Here is a 22,771-nt window from a genome sequence, read left to right on the forward strand (position 1 = left end):
ATAATCAAGGACCCCACGCACCCCGGACATTCTCTCTTCCACCTTCTTCCGTCGGGAAAAAGATACAAAAGTCTGAGAACACGTACCAATCGACTCAAGAACAGCTTCTTCCGTGCTGCCATCAGGCTTTTGAATGACCTACCTTATAATAAGCTGATCTTTCTCTGCACCCTATCTGTAACAGCAACACTATGTTCTGCACCCTCTCCTTTCCTTCTCCCCAATGTTTTAAGTTTATTTATTATTGTCACAAGTGGGCATACATTAACACTGCAATGAAGTCACAGTGAAAATCCCTGAGTCACCACACTCTGGCGCCTGTTTGGGTACACTGAGGGAGAATTTAGCATGGCCAATGCACCTAACCAGCACGTCTTTCAGACTGTGGGAGGAAACCTGAGCACCCGGAGGAAACCCATGCAGACACGGGGAAAATGTGCAAACTCCACACAGACAGTGACCCAAGCCAAGAATCGAACCCGGGTCCCTGGTGCTGTGAGGCAGCAGTGCTAACCACTGTGCCGTCCCACGTATGTACTCTACACGCTATACAGACCAAAAGATAAGTTTGGTCTGTATAGCATCAAGAAACAATACTTTTTACTGTATACCAATCGAGGCAGGATATATTCAGGGCACTGGGGAGAGTTGGAGAACAGAGAGATCTAGGAGTACAGGTTCATAGTTCCTTGAAAGTGGAGTCACAGGTAGACAGGGTGGTGAAGGCGGCATTCGGCATGCTTGGTTTCATTGGTCAGAACATTGAATGCAGGAGTTGGGATGTCTTGTTGAAGTTGTACAAGACATTGGTAAGGAGACACTTAGAATACTGTGTAGAGTTCTGGTCACCCTATTATAGAAAGGATATTATTAAACTAGAAAGAGTGCAGAAAAGATTTACTCGGATGCTACTGGGACTTGATGGCTTGAATTATAAGGAGAAGCTGGATAGACTGGGCCTTTTTTACCTGGAGCGAAGGAAGCTTAGGGGTGATCTTATAGAGTTCTGTAAAATAATGAGGGGCATAGATAAGGGAGTTTGTCAACATCTTTTTCCAAAGGTAGGGGAGTCTAAAACTAGGGGGCATAGGTTTAAGGTGAGAAGGGAGAGATACATAAGGGTCCAGAGGGGCATTTTGTTCACTCAGAGGGTGGTGAGTGTCTGGAACGAGCTGCCAGAGGCAGTAATAGAGGCGGGTACAATCCTGTCTTTTAAAAAGCATTTAGGCAGTTACATAGGTAAGGTGGATATAGAGGGATATGGGCCAAGTGCGGTCAATTGGGACCAGCTTAGAGGTAAAAACTGGGCGGCATGGACAAGTTGGGCTGAAGGGCCTATTTCCATGCTGTCAACCTCTATGACTCTAATATGTAACAATAATAAATCAAATCAAATCAAATTCCTATGTAAACAGGTCACAATCTCCAGCACAAAGACAAGAAAAGTAAAGATGGCTCCTACCTGTGAACCTTTCTTGCTGCCAGGCAGATTAATAATTAGAGTTTTGCCCCTTATTCCACATACAGGTCTGACAATTAAAAAACAAAATGACAATAAGCAGGTGTATATTATATACAACATACAATCACACTATCTTGAAAAACATGTGATCTGCTTCATCAACCCACTCCCCCCGAAAATAAACTTGATTGTTCTTTTATCACCTATTTGTGAAGCGGTGTAGGGTAGTCTTCATGTTAAAGGAGTTACATGAATCCAAATTGTTGAGATACCTAATAAAGAAATTAAAGAAAGAAAGACTTGCATTTATATAGCCCAGGGCTTCTGAAAGCTACTTTAGAAGTGGAGTCACTGTTGTAAGGTGGGAAACATAGCAGCTACTTTGCACATGGTAGATTTCCACAAATGGCAATGATAATAAGCAGACACTCTGTTTCAGTGGGGTTGGTTGTACAAAGGAAGTGCAGAAAATAATGAAGCGTTTTTCTACAGTCGTCATCTGACCTTCTGTGAATGTGAAGGGTAACCGTGCATGTTGAGGACCCAACGCACTGCACTGCTGAACAGGGTGACATGGGCTCATCTGTAATGCTTCACATGAATGCAGCCACAACTGTGCTGTGGCTGGAAGGAGCCATGATAGACATATGAAAATAAAGGGGCAGCTCAGAGGGACTATCAAACCAGCTGCTCTGTCACACACCTCCAAGCAGCCAATTTCAGATAAGAACAGATTGAAGCCTAGGGGGTGGTCTTCTGACTGTCCGTTTAAGTGAGCCATGTGTGTGTGGCGAAAAGATTCAAGTGAAGAGAAGTGTATTACTTAATGAAGTGAAGTTGTATCTAGGTTTGCAGTGATGTGGTTAACACTTAAGGTCACAATCAAAAAGCTCTGGCTTTAACAAATTCACTACAACAGAAAGTGGCTGAGACCAAAAACGTTGTCTGATTTCGAGAAGAAATTAGATATAACTCTTGGGGGCTAAAAGGATCAAAGGATATGGGGGGGGGAAGGGGAGGGATCAGAACATTGAATTTGATGATCAGCCATGATCAAAATGAATGGCAGTGCAGGTATGAGGGGCCGAATGGCCTCCTCCTGCTTCTAGTTTTTTTGTTTCTAATAGTGCAAAGAATATGATTGTTGCAGTTCACCATCTCCATTAACTTTATCAAAAGATAGGCTTTATATTTCTTCACTGGTTTTGATCGGTAAGGTTAGGCAGTCCACACAAGCCTGATTCCATATCTAATCTTATGTAAAGGATGTTGTGTCCTTGGTCCTTTCCCTACGCCACATGCTCTGCAATGGTTCAAAAAGGCGGTTCACCATCACATTCTCAGGGCAATTAGGGATGGGCAATAAATGCTGGCCTAGCCAGCGATGTCCACATCCCATCAAAGAATAAAATTGTCTTCATACTTTTACACAAACATTTTTACTATTTTGTTACAGATGGTCACAAAAAACTTCAAAAACATGTCAAATTTACTTTTCCGAAGATGCTGTGTGACTATTTCTGCTATTCACCTTTGCTTACCCTCCTGAATTCCGTTACCCAGATTCACATTTTGGAATTAACCATTGCTTACCGAGATAACATCCCCAGTGGCGTGACATTCAATGAACCCATCAGCATAGCCAGTGCCATCCCAGGAGCCTCCCTTTCTATCACCTCCTTTGTCGCCTAGAATTACAATCAATAAAAAATAAAGCATCTAAGATTGATATCAAATTAAGATCGAGATTAAGAACCCCCTCAATATTTTGCAGCCGGAGTTTGTGCATAGCTAACCTTAGAGACAGCAGGTTAATTTCAGGCAGGAAGGCTGTGCTACTCGGATATTGTACCAGATGGAAGGAAAACAAATGGCAGAACACAATCCGGCAAATATCATACAGTAAGTGCATTTCCTGAGAGCAAAATGCTATCTATTAATGCAAAGTGAAAAGTTTGCTCATCCCAAATAGGCAAAAATACTGCAGATGCGGGGAATCTGAAACAGAAAAGGATGGAAACACTCAGCAAGTCAGGGAGCATCTACAGAGAGAACAGACGAGTCAAAGCAGAGGGAGGTTGTCGATGAATTAAAAAGGCAACAGAACAAGGGGAGGCCAGCACGCCCGAATGAATGTCAATCAACAAATCCATCAGAATAGTCAGAGAGTCAACCCACGGGCCTCCCTTTCTATCACAATGAATAGAAATTTTAACACATAGACATCTAAATTTTATATCAGGTTGAGGTTTTAAATTGAATTCCGTTCATCGACAATAGCTTTTAATTCTAACAAAACGTGGGGGGGACGGCAGTGGTCTGCATACTTGAACTGTCAACTTGTCTGTTCACTCTAAAGACGTGAATAATGGCAGATGGTTTGTGGTCAAAAAGATGCACAAATTAATAAAAGGCATGCAGAGCCACTGGGCCCACACAGGTTTGGGGGGCTGAGTATTTCCAGCGTTTCCTGACTTTGTCCCTCTCTCTCTGTTTGTTAACATCAAAGGAACACATCATCAAGAACTGGCTGGTGTCACAGTTTAGATAGCAACTGTCTATAACAGCAGCTCAACTCTGGGTTCAAATCCAGGTCAGACTGACGAAAGTCGGGCCTAACAGTTTGGGTGACTCTCAAACAATGGATGCACAATTAAGCACACGATACAAAACAGTCTTTGTGTGTGGTGCATGAAACATCCCAGAACCAGGGGTCACAGTCTGATCCAGGGGAGACCATTAGGACGGAGATGAGGAAACAGTTCTTCACCCAAAGAGTGGTGAGCCTGTGGAATTCATTACCACAGGAAGTAGTTGATGCCAAAACATTGAATGTATTCAAGAGGCGGCTAGATATAGCACTTGCGGCAAATGGGATCAAAGGTTATGGGGAGAAAGCAGGATTAGGAGTTGGAGGAACAGCCATGATGGTGATGAATGGCGGAGCAGGCTCGAAGGGCAGAATGGCCTCCTCTTGCTCCTATCTTCTATGTTTCTATGTATGTTTCTATGTCATTTGGGTGCAGCACAGTCTGATACCTGGGTCAAGGCAGAATATTCTGTGTCTAATCGAGCTATACAAGACCAGGTATGATATCACCAAATGTCCAAAATGGAAATCACCAACATCCATCACCTTGGTGAGCCCAAAAAATTCATACATGCACATAGAACAAAGTAAATAGTGTTTACAATAATGGAAGAAAAAGGTTTTTTTAGCATCTAGACTCTAATATCATTATATCTGTAGCAACAGGGACACTGCACCCTTAACTGGAAGCGGCAGTTAATCATTAACAGCAAAAAAACTGCTTCTAATGAACATAGAATTTCAAAAGCAGATACCCAGCCTCATATGGAACCCTCAAGACTAAACTCTGGAGTGGATGGGCTTCCTTGCAAAACAATTAGATCTGCAATGGCAGCATATTTTTACACTGAAATGGAAGAAGCAGAGACACGTAGAGAAGTCATTTCCAAGTACGTGAGGGAGTCCAAAACTGAGGGCCATAAATATGATAGTCAGTAACAAATCCAATAAGGAAGTCAGGGCAGATTCTTTACTCATGTGGGAATGTGGAACTCGCCACCACATGGAGAGATTGAGGCGAATAGCAGAGTAGCCTTTACAGGATAAGACAGATATTACATGAGGGAGAAAGGGATAGAAAGATATGTTAATAATAGACTGTGCTGAAGGAAGGATACTCAGGTGGAGCATAAACATGATTAGGCTGAAAGGCCTGTTTCTGTGCTGTAAAATTCCATGAGGTAAAAGCAGGATCAAACAGATTATTACAGTCAGATTATAAAGTGGATGTTTACTGTGCTTTGCAGCTATTAATATCCAATATATTTTAAGGTGTAATTTCTTTGCCATGACGCGGTTTAAAAATTAATCTTAAGATCCGTTAACTTTACAGTCGAGTGCTCATTTGACAACATGCACATATCCTCCGTCACAAGAAGAGATCCAGAAATAGGTTGCAGGCTCCAGGTTGCAGACAAGGGGGTGATTCTTCAAACGATTAAAAATTAAAATGAACTATAACGTGAAAGTCAGCTTTAACCCTCAAGCTGATTAATGCCATTCAAAGGCAGCTTCAAAGGAAAGATAAATCGGATTTAAAGAAAAGAAACAACATTTAAAAGCTAAACACATCGCTGCGTACATTATACTGCGCTTTTGTTAAAAATTTAAACCATATTCTTCAGACGCTAAAGGAAACAAATGCAATGTTCTTGAAGGGAATCAAAGAAAAAAACGTCTTTGCAAAATGGAGTGTGGAAACTGGAGTGAGCTGATGCGTCAAAAGGAATTTAGCTATTTATATGACTTTGTAAAATAAAAACTGCACTTTTTTCCCAAATATGTGTAAATTGTACCTGTAAAAGCTGAACCTTTGTTTGCAAATACAGGGCAAGATGTTCTCTTCCTTGTTTTGTAACTGTGCTGGTTTTCTAGTTTATTTGAGAGGAATGAAATTAGTAAGTTTGGCTGTGCTTGCAGGCCAGTATACAGTGTGAATTTGACAAGTTATTTAAAGATGTTCATTAGAGAGAAAAAAAAAGGAGCAAATATGCCCCAGTGTTTCAAGAAACCAACACACAGAGATCAGACTTGCCCATTGATTTTACAAATCCTATTCATGATTTGTGCCACGCAACACCAGCTTCTAACACAAATTCTACAAAACAAATGACAAACTACATGCAACACCGTGCTAATGTTAGACCCATGGCGAGGCAATGTCACATGCTGTCCCGTTACTTTGTACCTGTTTAGTCCCAAATCTCCGACATGCCACCTGGTCGGTGTGTCAGTGAGATAAAGGTGAAAATTCATAATAATGCGAGAGTTGGTTTATACTATGTTGCTCGTACGCACATTTTACGCTGGTTCAGGAAAGGTGTTGTCAGTGATGTACATGATAAAGAGTACCAGAGGTTGAGGTGGGGGGGGGGGGGGGGGGAAATGGGTGGCATAGACCCGCTAGCAGTGAAAAGAGGCAACAGTGAGTTGAGTGTAAGTTCTGTGAAACACCCCACTTCAGATTCAGCAAAGTTAGAAAGATGCAGAGTTCACCATGAATAAATCTCTCAATCTCATTAAAGCTTTTGAAAATTTGAAATTTCTGGAGTTTGACATTTTTCTTAGGACCATAAGACATAGGAGCAGAGTTAGGCCACTCGCCCCATCGAGTCTGCTCTGCCATTCAATCATAGTTGATACTTTTCTCATCCCCATTCTCCTGTCTTTTCCCCATAACCCCTGATCCCCTTATTAATCAAGAATCTATCTATCTCTGTGTTAAAGACACTCAATGACCCGGCCTCCACAGCCTTCTGCGGCAAAGAGTTCCACAGATTCACCACTCTCTGGCTGAAGAAATTCCTCCTCATCTCTGTTTTAAAGGATCGTCCCTTTAGCCTGAGGTTGTGCCCTCTGGTTCTAGTTTCTCCTACTAGTGGAAACATCTTCTCCATGTCCACTCTATCCAGGCCTCGCAATATCCTGTAAGTTTCAATAAGATCCCCCCCTCATCCTTCTAAACTCCAACGAGTACAGACCCAGAGTCCTCAACTATTCCTCATATGACAAGCTTTTCATTCCAGGGATCATTCTTGTGAACCTTCTCTGGACCCTTTCCAAGGCCAGCACATCCTTCCTTAGATATGGGGCCCAAAACTGCTCACAATACTCCAAATGGGGTCTGACCAGAGCCTTATACAGCCTCAGAAGTACATCCTTGCTCTTGTATTCTAGCCCTCTCGACATGAATGCTAACATTGCATTTGCCTTCCTGACTGCCGACTGAACCTGCACGTTAACCTTAAGAGAATCTTGAACAATGACTCCCAAGTCCCTTTGTGTTTCTTCCAAGTTGCACAATTAAATAATCTATCCTCCTACTCCCTGTGCTTCCTGTCAAGCAACTAACTCTCCATCATCTCCCCTTGATTCCCACCAGATTTCTGACCATTCAACTACCTTTCACAGTCATTATGCTCAGGTCTGGGGAGCATTATCCTCAGCACTATCCTGTTATTGAAAATGTATTCTTTCATGTTGCTCATTGCGAATTGCCCTTGAACTGAGTGGCTTGCTAGGCGACTTTCAGTGGCAGGTAAGAGCTCGAGTTTCATGGTCACAATCACTGAGACAAGCTTTACATTCCAGATTTTTTTTATTAATTGAAGTTAAATTCCACCAGCTCCTGGGGTGGGATTTGAACCCATGTCCCCAGAGTATTATCCTGGGGCCTCTGGATTGCTAATCAGTGACATTACCCCTACAATAATACTGGAGGTTGTGGTAAGTGGCTTTTTATAGATCACTTGAGGGCCTCAGGGTGGGCAGGCCGAGGCGGGAGACTGACAGGGACAGTAGTCAGTCAGTAGACAGTAGTCCCTCACTCATCTAACCCAGTTTTAATGCACAATTCCCCTCTCAGCCCATTCTTGGGGGTTTCGCCTGGTGGGAGTGGCTCTAGAACCAAGGGACACAGTTTAAAAATTAGGGGTCTCCCATTTAAGGCTGAGACGAGGTGAACTTTTTTTCCTCTCAAGAGAGTTGGTCATCTGTACAATTCTCTTCAGCAGAAAGCAGTGGAGGTCAGGTCATGGAATGTATTCAAGACAAAGTTAGACAAGGGAGTCAAGGGTTATGGCGGGCAGACAGGCCCCAGTCGGACAGCCATGACCTTATCAAATGGTGGAGCAGGTTCGAGGGGCCGAATGGCCTACTCCTCTTCCTTGTGGGTGTATTGAGGGGTGTATAAAATTCCATGTATCAAAACAACTACAGGAATGCAGCCTTAATTAAGAAAGCACTGGGACACATTTGCAGTAAGCATGTGCGTGGAGTCACACTTAGTCATTCTCAGTGATACAAAAACTCTTTACTGTTAAGGAGCAATGCTTGACCTCCCAGTCTGAGTCCTCATCTAAAGTCTTCTGTAAAATCTTATGTAAGCAATGTCTTAGGCTTAGCCGGGCTTCTCTTTGGAACTCGATTCAGTTGTGCACATTCTGCTACTCTTGCCACCAAAAGTAGTGCGAGAGAATGTGGATACCTGAATCTGATTATGATATGTAAACTGGTTAGATTACTTGGTAAAGCTGTCAGACAGTGAGGAAGAGGCTTCCTCTGGCTGCACTAAGATTTGATCAAACTCAAAGCTATTAGAATATTCACCAGGGGTTGGAAGACTGTGATCAAAGAACATTCAAAGCTAATAGATTCCACGCTTCCCTTCCTCTGCTGCGACCCTATAGATCTTATTGATACCCATGACTTATTTCTGTACTGTCTCGCTATTCCTCCTTTTATGTAGCACCATCATCACACTGCAATGTAATCAATCATTCCCTCTATCTTATTACAGACCATTCCCTTCTGCTTTTTCTCCCCGCCTCATTCTCCTTGCTATTCATGCTTATAATCTGTTCGTTTTTAATATTTTACAGTTCCGATGACCTGAAATGTTGGCTGTTTCCCTCTCCACTGATGCTGCCTGACATAGAGGGTGGGTTTTCCAGCCACGCTCGCTCCGAGGTCGGAAAATCCTGCCTGAGGTCAACGGACCTTTGCATGGTCCGTGTCCCACCCACTACGATTCCCGTGGCGGGCGGGGTGGGAAAATTCTGCCCAAGATGTCTAAACGAAAAGAGTACAGCCTGTGAAACATGGCTAAATCATAGCCCATTGCATAATCGAATTAGACATTTTACTGGACAGTTTCTTTGGGGAAGTGGTTTGCTACATTTCAGAATTTGGACATGGCAAGGCCATTCAGCAAATCTTCATTGTGATGAATCTGTACCCACCTCAGGCTGATTTGATGTAGTTCAATCCCATTTTCATGCACTCTCACCATATTCCCTCACATTTATTCCAAATAATTATTCAGCACATTTTTTTGAATGTCGTAATGAATTTAAGATCGGCTGCCACCCGTGTCGAAGAATTTCACATTTCGTCAACTCTTTGGTGAAAAAGAATGTCTTCTGATCTCCCACGAGATTCTTGATACGCAAATCATTGAATCCCTACAGTGCAGAAGGAGGCCATTCAGCCCATCAAGCCTGCACCGACAACAATCCCACCCGGGCCTTAACCCCACGTATTTACCTTGCTAATCCCCCTGACACTAAGGTGCAATTTAGCACGGCCAATCCACCTAACCAGCACGTCTTTCAGACTGTGGGAGGACTGTGGGCAGCACGGTAGCACAGTGGTTAGCACTGCTGCTTCACAGCTCCAGGGTCCCGGGTTCGATTCCCGGCTTGGGTCACTGTCTGTGTGGAGTTTGCACATTCTCCTCGTGTTTGCGTGGGTTTCCTCCGGGTGCTCCGGTTTCCTCCCACAGTCCAAAGATGTGCGGGTTAGGTTGATTGGCCAGGTTAAAATTGCCCCTGAGATGCGTAGGTTAGAGGGATTAGCGGGTAAATATGTGGGGGGTAGGGCCTGGGTGGGATTGTGGTCGGTGCAGACTCGTTGGGCCGAATGGCCTCATTCTGCACTGTAGGGTTTCTATGATTTCTATGAAACTGGAGCACCCGGAGGAAACCCATGCAGACACGGGAATGGTAATGAAGAGGCAGTAATTGAGAGACACGTAAGTGTGTGGTGCCTCCATCACCTAAACGGGAGAGGGTTGGGTTTGTTGCTGACACATCCAGGGTTGCCAGAACACAGTCTCGGCCCTAAATAGTGCCCAAATTTCAGAGCCACTCTGTGGTATCAACAGAGTTGCAACATGGTAGATCCAAAATGTAGTCTGGACGTGCGCAGGTACTTTTCAACACAGGTATTTTTGTGGGCTGGATGTGATCAATCTGGGTCACTCTGATGTTCAGTCAGAATGGATACAACTACCAAGGGATGCAAAGAAGCAGTTCCCAACTTGTGAACCCACAGCTGACAAGAGGTTGCTGATGGTAAGTAGCTGAGGTCACTGATTCCAAACTTGGGGGTATAGATTGATCTCTGGATAGCCTCTAACAGAAATGCTCAATCTTCAGCTAAAGTTACTTTATCATCAGCATTGCACAGATCTCTTCTAAGAGTGTCACTGATGTGAAGTTTGATCAATAACCTGGCATCATGAATGATCTTTTTGTCGCTAACTGCACTGTGGTGTTCCAGGCATTTAATGCACACTTGATGAACTTGCAATGTGGACGTGCAATCATCAGCTGGTTCCCAACAACAATATAATTATTAGCGACCCTGAATAATAATTCAAACATTTGCAGATACTTTGCTGCTATCTGGGGTGGCATAGTGGCACGGTGGTTAGCACTGCTGCCTCACAGCACCAGGCGCCCAGGTTTGATTCCAGCTTTGGGTCACCAGCTGTGTGGAGTTTGCACGTTCTCCCCGTGTCTGTGAGAGTTTCCTCCGGGTGCTCCAGTTTCCTCCCACAGTCTGAAAGACATGCTGGTTAGGTGCATTGACTTAAACTGGCGCCGGAGTGTGGCTAGGGGAATTTCACAGTAACTTCATTCCAGTGTTAATGTAAGCCTTACTTGTGACTAATAAATAAACTTAAACTGATAAACTTAAGCTATCTCATAGTTGTCCAGCAGCCTCAATGTTAGGAGCTGAAGATCTTTTAAGATCAAGAAAAGCTTCATAATACTATGTTTAGAAAATCCTTTTTTTCAAAATCGCATTTAAAGCCACGATTTTTCTTTTTTAATAGATTTAGTTCTGAGTCATAGCATGATACTGCACAGAAGGAGGCTATTCGGCCCAGCATTCCTTTGTCGACTCGGTTAAAGAGCTAGCCAATTAGGCTCAGTCTCCTGCCTGGGCCTCATGGCCCTACAAATATTTTCCATCCAGGCATTTATCCAATTCCCTTTGAAAAATTATTGTTGAATCGAGTTCTGCCAACCCCTTTCAGGCCGTGGATTTAAGGCCATAGCGATCCACTGTGCCAAAGAAGTTCTCATCTTACCTTCAGTTCTTTAGCCAATTATGTTCAATCCATATCCTCTGACTACCACTGGATACAGCTATTCCTCATTTTCTGGACCAAAGCCCTTCATGATTTTGATCATTTCTAATAAATCCTCTCCTCTTCCCACTGTTCTACATAGAAACATAGAAACTAGAAGCAGGAGTAGGCCATTCAGCCTTTTGAGCCTGCTCCGCCATTTATTATCACCATGGCTGATCATTGAATTCAATATTCTGAGCCCCCTTCCCCCCATATCCCTTGATCCCTTTAGCTCCTAGAGCTATATCTAATTTCTTCTTGAAATCACACAACGTTTTGGCCCGAACTACATTCTGGGTAGAGAATTCCACACATTTGCCACTCTCTGGGTGAAGACATTTCTCCTCACCTCAGTCCTAAAAGGTTTACCCCTTATCCTCGAATTATGACCCCTAGTTCTGGACTCCCCTACCATCGGGAACATTCTTTCTGAGTCTATCCTGTCTAACCCTGTTAGAATTTTATTAATTTATAAAAGATCCCCTCTCACTCTTCTAAACTCCAGTGAATATAATCCTAACTTAGCTTCTCTTCATATGACAGTCCTGCCATCCCAGTAATCAGCCTGGTAAACCTTCACTGTACTCCCTCTACAGCAAGGACATCCTTCCTCAGCTAAGGTCACCAAAACTGCACACAATACTCCAGGTGTGGCCTCCCCAATGCCCTACACAATTGCAGCAAAACATCCCTATCCCTACACTCAAATCCTCTCGCTATGAAGGCCAACATACCTTCTTTACTGCCTGCTGCAACTGCACGCTTCCTTACAACGACTGATGCACAAGGACACCAAGGTCTGGTTGAGCATCCACCTCTTACAATTTACACCCATTCAATTCATAATCTTTCTTCCTATTATTGTTACCACAGTGGATAACCTCACAAATATTCACATTAAACTGCATCTGCCATGCAGATGCCCACTCAGCCTTCCAAATCACGCTGAAGCATCTCTGCATCCTCTCACCCAACTTTGTATAATCTGCAAATTTGGAGATAATACATTCAGTTCCCTCTTCCAGATCATTAATATATAATATAAACAAACAGCAAAGAACAAAGAAAATTACAGCACAGGAACAGGTCCTTTGGCCCTCCAAGCCTGCGCCAACCATGCTGCCCGACTTAACTAAAACCCCCTACCCTTCCGGGGACCATATCCCTCCATTCCCATCCTATTCATATATTTGTCAAAATGCTCCTTAAAAATCACTATTGTATCCGCTTCCACTACCTTTCCCGGCAGCGAGTTCCAGGCACCCATCACCCTCTGTGTAAAAAACCTATCTCGTACATCTCCTTTAAACCTTGTCCCTCGCACCTTAAACCTATGCCCCCTAGTAATTGACTCTTCCACCCTGGGAAAAAGCTTCTGACTATCCACTCTGTCCATGCCTCTCATAATCTTGTAGACTCCTATCAGGTCAGCCCTCAACCTCCGTCGTTCCAGTGAGAACAAACCAAGTTTCACCAACCTCTCCTCATAGCTAACGTTCTCCATACCAGGCAACATCCTGGTAAATCTTTTCTGTACCCTCTCCAAAGGCTTCACATCCTTATGGTAGTATGGCGACCAGAATTGAACACTATATTCTAAATGTGGCCTAACTAAGATTCTATAAAGCTGCAACATGACTTGCCAATTTTTAAACTTAATGCCCCAGTTGGGGTCCTAGCCAATCAGAAAAAGACCCATTTATGCCAACTCTTCTGCTAACCAGCTTTCTATCCATCTCAAGACATTACCTGCAATACCATGTGCTTTAATTTTACATAGTAGTCTGCTATGAGACCTTGTCGAAAGCCTCCTGAAAGTCTAAATAAACCACATCCACTGGTTCTCCTCGGTCAACTCTACTAGTTACATCCTCAAAGATTTCCAATAGACCTGTGAAGCATGATTTCCCTTTTGTAAATCCATGCTGACTTTGTCTGATTATACCACTGCCTTCCAAATGCCGAGTTATGAAATCCTTGATAATGGACTCCAGCAATTTCCCCAGTACCGATGTTAGGCTTCACTGGGTCTATAGTTCCCTGTTTTCTCTCTACTTCCCTTTTTGAATAGCGGGCTTATATTAGCTACCCTCCAGTCTATAGGAACCAGTTCAGAGTTTTTGGAAAATAACCACCAATGGATCTACCACTTAAGTACTCTGGGGTGAAGATTATCATGACGTGGAGATTTATCCACCTTCAATCCCATCAACTTCCCCCAAAACCACTTCTCTACTAAAGCTGATTTCCTTCTGAGAAGAACAACCCCTAGCTTTACTAATCCCCTTTCCGGTTTCCTCCCACAGTCCAAAGATGTGCGGGTTAGGTTGATTGGCCAGGTTAAAAAAAAAAATTGCCCCTTAGAGTCCTGAGATGCGTAGGTTAGAGGGATTAGCAGGTAAATATGTGGGGGTGGGGCCTGGGTGGGATTGTGGTCGGTGCAGACTTGATGGGCCGAATGGCCTCCTTCTGCACTGTAGGGATTCTATTCTATGATTCTTTCATAACCAATGGTTAGCACTGCTGCCTCACAGCACCAAGGACCCAGGTTCGATTCCCGGTCGTTGTCTTGGGTCATTGTCTGTGCGGAGTCTGCACGTTCTTCCCATGTCTGCGTGGGTTTCCTCCAGGTGCTCCGGTTTCCTCCCACAGTCCGAAAGACGTGTTAGTTAAGTGCATTGGCCATGTTAAATTCTCCCTTAGTGTATCTGAACAAGTGCTGGAGTGTGGTGACTAGGAGATTTTCACAGTAACTTCATTGCAATGTTAATGTAAGCCTACTTGTGACACGAATAAATAAACTTAAAACTTAACTTCCACATCTCTGGTACCACTCAAGCAAATCTCTTCTGCGCTCTCCCTAAGGACTTGACATCCCTCGTAAAGTGTGGTCAGGAAGTAAGGAATAGGAGCAGCAGTAGGTAACACTGGCCCTCAAGCTTGGCCAGCTATTCAATCAGATTATGGCTGATCTTCTACCTCAACTCAACTTATCCCCATATCCTTATCAAGCTGTTCAGGAATGCTGTTGTTTATAGGTTCATGGGTTTGATTCCATAGACTTTTTTTATTCAATCACGGAACCTGGGTGTTGCTAGCTGGTCAGTATTTATTGCCCATCCCTTGTTGCCTTTGAGAAGGTGGTGGTGAGCTGCCTTCTTGAAACGCTGCAGTCCACGTGCTGTAGGTTGACCCAGAATGCCGTTAGGGAGGGAATTCCAGGACTTTGACCCAGTGACAGTGAAGGAACGGCGGCATATTTCCAAGTCAGGATGGTGACTAGCCTGGAGGGGAACTTGCAGGTGGTGTTCCCATGGGGTTGTCCTTCTAGATGGAAGTGGTCATGGATTTGGAAGATGCTGTCTAAGGATCTTTGGTGAATTGCTGCAATGCATCTTGTAGATAGTACACACTGCTGCTATGGAATGTCGGTGGTGGAGGAAGTGGATGTTTTGTCCTGTATGGTGTCAAGCTTCTTGAGTGTTGTTGGAGCTGCACCCATCCAGGCAAGCGGGGAGTATTCCATCACACGCCTGACTTGAGAGAGATTCCCTGTCTATAGTTGGATATAGGTGAGTAGTTATCAGGGATTTCCCCAAATAAATAGACTGTAACAATTATCTGGTATCGAGTAAAATGTAAATGTCGCCACAGTCCCAGAGGATCATATGCTGCTCTCCTTTTGAGAGAGAGCTGACTGGTGGTCATTTAACCTGGGGGTTACCACATCTCAGGTGAGAGGCAAGGTTGAGAAGGCATGAATAACCTCAACCGGTATGGGAATCGAACCTATGCTGTTGGTGTCTCTCCGCATCACGAACCAGCCGTCCAGCCAACTGAGCTAAACTGCACAATTCTCTAGTAAATTAACATTGCGTACAGTCTTCTGCAACAGAATCGCAGACTGCATGTGCTACTAAATATGATTCAGTTGATTGTTTAGCACTGTAAAAGAATGATGTTTGCACTATAACAAAAAGCTGAGGTGGAATATTCTTCTCCAAATGCAGAAGGTCGGGGTGTTCAAAAAGAACTCACAGCACACCACGAAAAGTACTGAGAGATTGCAACTGGAATTACCAGGCTCTAAAATGAAGCATTATGCATTAATCAATTGTTAAGAACGTTAAATGTCTCAAAGATTAAAATGATTACCTACTCATGTAGGTACACAATCAAAGGTGGTAATTGTCTGAAGTTACTAATTTGTTGCAGTGCTGTGGAGTGCTGTTCTTCATAAGTAACGATGAGAAAGGTCAGGTTACTTCATTCCCTGTTTTCTAATAGAGAGTCATCTTTTTCAGTGTCGTATTAAAATCCTTATGAACTTGAGGCCAACCACTGGGAAGATCTCTTATTAAGGCTATAAACGAAATGATCGATATAAAAAATAAAAACACCCCTGTGGCAGAGGAACTCTAAATCAATGCTAATCAAAAGTCTGTTTCAGATAACAGATTTAATCAGACATCTCCATTTTTCTTGCTCCATTAATTCCATTGCCAATAGAATGGGATCCAATTTATGGTTTAATTTGGGTTAATGACTATCATTATGCCATCGGTGGGTCACCAACTTAATCAAGACTTAAAAATACCTTTTGGAAGTTCATTTACAGGGTTAATTCTCTCGGCGATTGTGAATGGCCTTACAAGTTATGGTTTTAAGAGAAATCTGGGAAGAAACTTAGACTTCAGTCCACACTAACTATTTATTAAGCCTTTGACAACTCCACTCTGAGCCAGTCATAAGGAAAGTCACAGGAGCCACCAAAGTACTGTCTCTTCCCTTTTAACTCCCCAAGATGATTAAATGTCTTGTTTCTGGCTCCTTGCCTCAATAATAAATCCAGGCTGGGGAACATTAACATGATTTAAGCCGGTTGGCAAAGCCAAAATCAAGGCACAGAACTTTTCTTTACTGAGAGAGTTTATCGATTTGTTCAGTCTCAGAGCTTCCCTCCCACTCAACCCAGTGTCCCAGCTACGGCCTATTTAGATGTGCTCAAAGCTACTTAACACCCATCACCCATTCTCTTAACCTTAACAATGTAACTGATGATACATTGACAGAGAACTTTCATGCAAGTGGATTGAACCGATGTGCCACCACTGTCCTTGCTGTCCATTACATATTTCTAGTTACACACATAACGGAGCAGACTCGATGGGCCGAGTGGCCTGATTCTGCTCCTACATCTTGTAACGTGCTTCTCCATGGATGAACAGTATTGACTGAAAAGAAAAGTGACAAATATAATCATCTGATCCAATAAGAAGAAATTATGATGCTTCAACTCAAAGGTTAAGTGGTTAAAATATTTTTTAAAAAATGTTTAGTAAGGAAATGGGCTGCATTTGTTTGTCAAATGTTGTAAAAGCTCCATTACATTCTGCAATGTGGCAGCATGGCGGTATACCAGGATATTTTGTGCTATCTTCAAGACGGACATCTTCTAAAAAAAAGTACAGTTACAAACCTCGATTGCCAGTCTTGGAGAATCTTGTACTTTCAAACTACTATTTTGTAACCCCCTGTGGATTGTAATATAGACCCATAACATAAAACTCCAAAACTGTATACTGTGATTATCTAATTTATGGTTAAAATTTAAAACTTAAAATTGGATAATGAAATTAAGCACACGACTGCTGACTGATTTGCATACTCCATCATCTAAACTATCGTTCCCTGTGGAAGCTTAGTGGTGCAGTGGATAGTGCTTCTGCCACAAAGCCAGAAGATTCGGGTTCGAGCCTCACTCCGCGACTTGATGGAAGGTGCGTTCATAACGCCGCCAAACAGACTGAATAACAACCTGTAAATCCTTCTCACACACGCCAATGGCGGGCGGCAAGGACGGGAGAGATTCCTGATCAGCCATGTGACTGAAAGAAAGTTGGAGCCTTGACCATGGCTATCCATAGCTCCAGACTACAACATGCATGGAAAAATGCATGTTCCCACGGCAACTTGGAATCCGAGTGAACTGCAACCACATTTCCCCGTTCTCCCTTCCCTTCTTCTATCTTCCCCCATCCTTTTGACTGCTCCATTTCCTTCCATAGTCTTGCACAGCATTAATCACAATTCATTTGACATAACATCAAGTCGGTGTCAAGGGAAACTCCCTCAACTCCAATGCCAAGACTGTTTATAATGAGATTTTCAACCGTTGCTTGGTAGTACAGAACTTCCATATTGCCACAAAGAGACACAAGTTGCTGAAATTGTCGGTCTTGCACTTTGGGCAAATGCAAGAATACCAAATCTTTAACTATCACAACGATTTATACTACAGGAGGAAAGAGTACTGACTGGTTGGCAAGTTGACTCCGATTGCCTAAGTTGCTGCCATGGACAGAGCACAGGGAAACAATAGGCTCCCCAAGCTCCAGGGTAATTCAAAGATCCGATGTTAGTTGCGATTGGGAGCACTTTCTGGATAATCCGGAGTGCATTACAAGCTGCACCAACAACTAATTTGAAATAATCAGTCAAGCTCATAACATGACTCATTTAAGCTCACTAGAAGCGACATATATTCATACAAAAATAAAAAGAATATGTTCAAGCCTTGCACATTTTTTGAATTACCCAGGAACGTGGTGAATCTATTGTTGTGTGTTATTTTATCCATGGATACACCTTGGCAAATAAGAGTCAACCTGCTAACCAATCAGCGCCCTTTTCTCCTGCAAGTTGTGATAGTTTGAAATTTGGCATTCTTGTGTTTGGCCTGATGAGTGCAGGGTGAAAAGCTTCAGCAACATTTCTCTCTTTTCAGCAATACTTTAAGTGGTGTAGAGTAACAGTGGGACCCTGAGTATGCAGTTACACAGGTCATTAAACTTGGCAGTGTAAGCAAATAAAGCATAAAAAGGCCAACTGAACCCTTAATTTTATATCTAAAGTCATGGAACAAAGGTACAAGAGGTTAGCATTAAAGAAAAACAGAAAATCATGAAAACACTCATCACAACTGATGAAAGGTCATTGATCTGAAATGTTAGCTCGGTTTCTCTTGCCACCGTCAAATCTTCTGAGTAATTCAAGTGTTTTCTGTTGTTATTTTAAATTTTTTTTAGCATTTGCAGAGTGTTGCAATTGGGTAATTGAGGGCATGGCCTCAAAATAAGGGGGAGCAGATTTAGGACTGAGTTGAAGAGGAACTTCTACACCCAAAGGGTTGTGAATCTGTGGAATTCCCAGCTCAGTGAAGCAGTTGAGGCTACCTCAATGAATGTTTTTAAGGCAAGGATAGATAAACTTTTGAACAGTAAAGGAATTAAGGGTTATGGTGAGCAGGCGGGTAAGTGGAGCTGAGTCCACGAAAAGATCAGCCATGATCTTATTGAATGGCGGAGCAGGCTCGAGGGGCCAGATGGCCTACTCCTGCTCCTAGTTCTTATGCTCTTATGTAATGCTAAATGTGCACATGACATTGGTAGTCATGTTAATTATTGGTCTTGGTAAGTTGAGCGAAGGGTGTTTTAAAGAAATTCGGGTTTTGTCAAAATGGTTATTTATAAACAAAAACATTCTGTTCAGGAAAGCAGTTGGGAAAGAGAAAAAAATAATCCAATCGGGTTAATCGGAGGATTGTAGGAAAACAGAGAAGGATGCATTTGTAAAGAATCTGAGAGAAAGTTTGGAAGAATCGAGGTCAAAATTTAGATTGGCTGTGGGTGGTAAGAAATACATAAACAAGGTATTTAACAAAGAGATTGTGGAAGTTAGGAGTTTACTGATAAAGTTCAAAGAGACAGGGGTCGGGAGCATGGCAGAGGATCGGGGATGTCCTTAGAGAAGATGTGACTTGGAGATCAAGGACAGAATCCGCCCCCCCATGAATTGTAGTGGGCAGGGAGCAGACCATGCAAAGGTCCGTTGGCATGGGTGGGATTTTCTGGTCTTGGGGATGAGCACGGCTGGAAAATCCAGCCCCAAGAGTGCAAAAAATGGGCTGCAGTCCCTAGCCTGATAATTAACTACAGAGGAGGAGGCAGGTCAGGGGTCAGTAAACAGGAGAAAAAGATGGTGGCAAGCGAAAAGCTGAAAAATGACACGGCGAGCTGGGAATAAGGCAGCGCTGAAAGTATGTCTGTATTTAACAACAAAAATCACCCGGAGAGAAACTAAAAACAGAAGGGCAGTAAGAAAATATAAATTTTAGCATTAAAAACAAAGAAGTCGGGGGAAAGCAGGCGACAGCACACCAGCGGTGGCAATTATGCAACTGCAGAATAAAAGACAGACAGGGTTTTCTACTTATAAATGTTCACATAGTAACCTTACATTGTATGACATGATAGCATTATTAAAAACAGAAGGTTAAGGTTATAAGAAAAACCATGCATGGCATGCACAGATTTTTAATAACAGGTAAATGTTACATAAATAGAGCCTGCCCAAGGTAGGCCCCTTTGAAACACCTTTCCTTTGCGAGTTTATGCCCTCCAATCATCTCTCTCTTACCATCTCTTAATTCCATGTACCATCACCATTGGCTTCTTATGTGATGCCTTAATAAATGCATTTCTGAAAATTGGTTGAAACTATATATACAATATTTCCTTTATTTACTGCTATTGTAACTTCCATGAAGAATTGCACAAAGTTAGTCAAGTACGACCTGCCTGTAAGAAGTCCATGCTGACTGGTCTCGATGAACCCATGTTTGTTCACATGTTTGTGACATGGCAACATGACCAAGAAAATACATGAAAGTTGCTGCTTTGACCTGTTACACTAATGAAAGAGGCTCACAACAATCATCAACTTTGGCAAGTGGTTTTACTTGGCATATCTATACTGAGACACTCACCTCTGGAGTTACATCTCTTGGGGCAAACCCAGTACCCCCAGTCGTTAAAATAAGATTCAATTCTTTATCGTCACACCATTCTATGAGAGTCTCCTGGAACAGAACACACAATAATGCAAGTTAATGCATCGGGAATAAAATCTGAACACAAAAGCATGAATAAGTTCATCCTGCATACATACATATACATACACACACGCGCGCACGCGCGTACATGCGTACACACACTCACACACACACACAAGAAGCTCATAAAGGATCAGGTACCTTTGTGAAATTAAGTTTGAACACAGCGCATGGAAGGCAAACAACATTCTCTTCTCATCAGTCGCTGTAGAGAAATGCAATTGAGAGTTGCACAGGTTTATTCCATCTGTTGTCACCCTCAGGTATAGGCCCACACACTCACAGTGCTGTACCACATTAACCAGAGTTTCAGATTGCCACTCTCTGGAAATTTGGAGTTGAGGTATAGCGAATGGTAAAGTGTAAGTATTGTGGACTTGTTTTGCTTTCTTTTCCCTCAATTACAGCTCTGGGAAGATGGTGGTGCAGTGGTAATGTCTCTGGGCTAGTAATCCCAAGGGCCAGGTTAATGCACTGGGTATATGGATTATATCACTGGCAGAATTTAAATCCGATTAATAAATCTGGAACAAAAAACTAGTCTCAGTAATGGTTACCATGAAACTATCATAAAAACCCATCTCGTTCATTAATGTCCTTTGGGGAAGGAAATCTGCCATCCTTACCTGGTCTGGCCTACAAGTGACTCTAGGTCCAAGGCAATGTGGTTCGCTCTTAACTGCTCCAGAAAGGCCGAGCCAGCCACTCAGTTCAAGGGTATTTAGAGATGGGCAACAAATGCTGGCCTAGTCAGCGACGCCCACATCCCATGAAGGAATTAAAAAAAGCTATTGGCTGCAGAGCTTTTATGAATAGAGATGTGATTTATTTTGAGATAAGGAGCTTAAAAAAACAGCATTTTGCTTTTGGTGGCTAAAACTGTACCGACAGTAAATGAGGTCAGTAGTTGTTTTTAAAAAGGTGAACTTGAAGCTGTATCATTCATCACAATTTCTGTAGGTGCTCTAACAATTATCATTATAATGCTTCAAATCCAAATTAAATATTAACGATCTCAATTCCTGATCACTGGGATAAAATAAAAGAATTGCGATCCAAATGGGATTGGTTAAACATTGGCTGGAATTTTCCAACCTCGCCCGCGGCTGGGATTCTCCAGTCCCGCTGCAGTGAATGGAGTTTTGACTGAGCGCCAAATTCTCTGTTCTCGCTGGCATGGTGGCGAGGCGAACGAGATTATAGAATTCATTTCAGGATTTATCAACGCCTCTACTTTCTCAGAAGACTAAGGAAATTTGGCATGTCAGCTACGACTCTCATCAACTTTTACAGATGCACCATAGAAAGCATTCTTTCTGGTTGTATCACAGCTTGGTATGGCTCCTGCTCTGCCCAAGACCACAAGAAACTACAAAAGGTCATGAATGTAGCCCAATCCATCACGCAAACCAGCCTCCCATCCATTGACTCTGTCTACACTTCCCGCTGCCTCAGCAAAGCAGCCAGCATAATTAAGGACCCACGCACCCCGGACATTCTCTCTTCCACCTTCTTCCGTCGGGAAAAAGATGCAAAAGTCTGAGGTCACATACCAACCGACTCAAGAACAGCTTCTTCCCTGCTGCCATCAGACTTTTGAATGGACTTATCTTGCATTAAGTTGATCTTTCTCTACATCCTAGCTATGACTGTAACACTACATTCTGCGCTCTCTCGGTTCCTTCTCTATGAGCGGTATGCTTTGTCTGTATAGCGCGCCAGAAACAATACTTTTCACTGTATACTAATACATGTGACGATAATAAATCAAATCAAAAATCAAGTCAAATGTTACCAGATGCTGCAAAAAGATTGGCATGTAATTTGCTATTTCTATTCATACCTTTTGTTATTTTTCAGATCTATGATCCTAACTACACCAGACATTCATACATCTAAGCACAATGACTGCTTTAACCCCAAAAATTGGAACAGCACATGAAAAGGAAAAGCACGATTTTGTTGCTCTGCCTGTCAGTATAAAGGGAAAAATAAATGATAATATTTCTTGCTTGTGGGCTTTATCCTATTCACAGCCATCAAGAGCAATGGAAGGAATGACAAAGGCCTTTTTCCCATGATTGATCCACTTTGGTGATGTGAACATGTGGCCAGGAAGAGCGCGACTTCTGCAGCACCACAGCAGTCACTTACATTTAATCACCAGTCTGAAACCTTTGTCAGACACAGACAGCTACTGCTGCGTCACCTCAACATCGATCGAGCAAACTGCACCACGCAATGTTCCACTCCATCCCTTCGCCAGCTTGTTGTTGCGCAAGATCTGGTCCCATGTGTGTTAAAAATTAATTCCAGGGTTCATCAGCGCTTCCAGATTGGTGTTTG

General features: G+C 42.9%; 1 protein-coding gene across 11 annotated transcripts in view; it reads right to left on the reverse strand.

Annotated features, from left to right (window-relative positions):
* Positions 1 to 22,771, reverse strand: part of LOC144506949 (gephyrin) — a 489,936-nt gene that overhangs the window by 160,651 nt on the left and 306,514 nt on the right. For 9 of the 11 annotated variants that reach the window (XM_078233376.1, XM_078233371.1, XM_078233373.1 and 6 more), the window contains exons 4-6: positions 20,300 to 20,392; positions 3,056 to 3,150; positions 1,463 to 1,529 (exon numbers count right to left, since the gene is read on the reverse strand). In XM_078233376.1, the coding sequence (XP_078089502.1) occupies positions 1,463 to 1,529; positions 3,056 to 3,150; positions 20,300 to 20,392 (255 nt within the window). Of the gene's footprint in view, positions 1 to 1,462; positions 1,530 to 1,665; positions 1,730 to 3,055; positions 3,151 to 20,299; positions 20,393 to 22,771 lie in introns of those variants that run through there. The other 2 variants (XM_078233378.1, XM_078233377.1) reach the window with 1 other exon arrangement.

Source organism: Mustelus asterias, chromosome 18 (genome assembly GCF_964213995.1).
Source record: "Mustelus asterias chromosome 18, sMusAst1.hap1.1, whole genome shotgun sequence".
Classification (NCBI taxonomy): domain Eukaryota; kingdom Metazoa; phylum Chordata; class Chondrichthyes; order Carcharhiniformes; family Triakidae; genus Mustelus; species Mustelus asterias.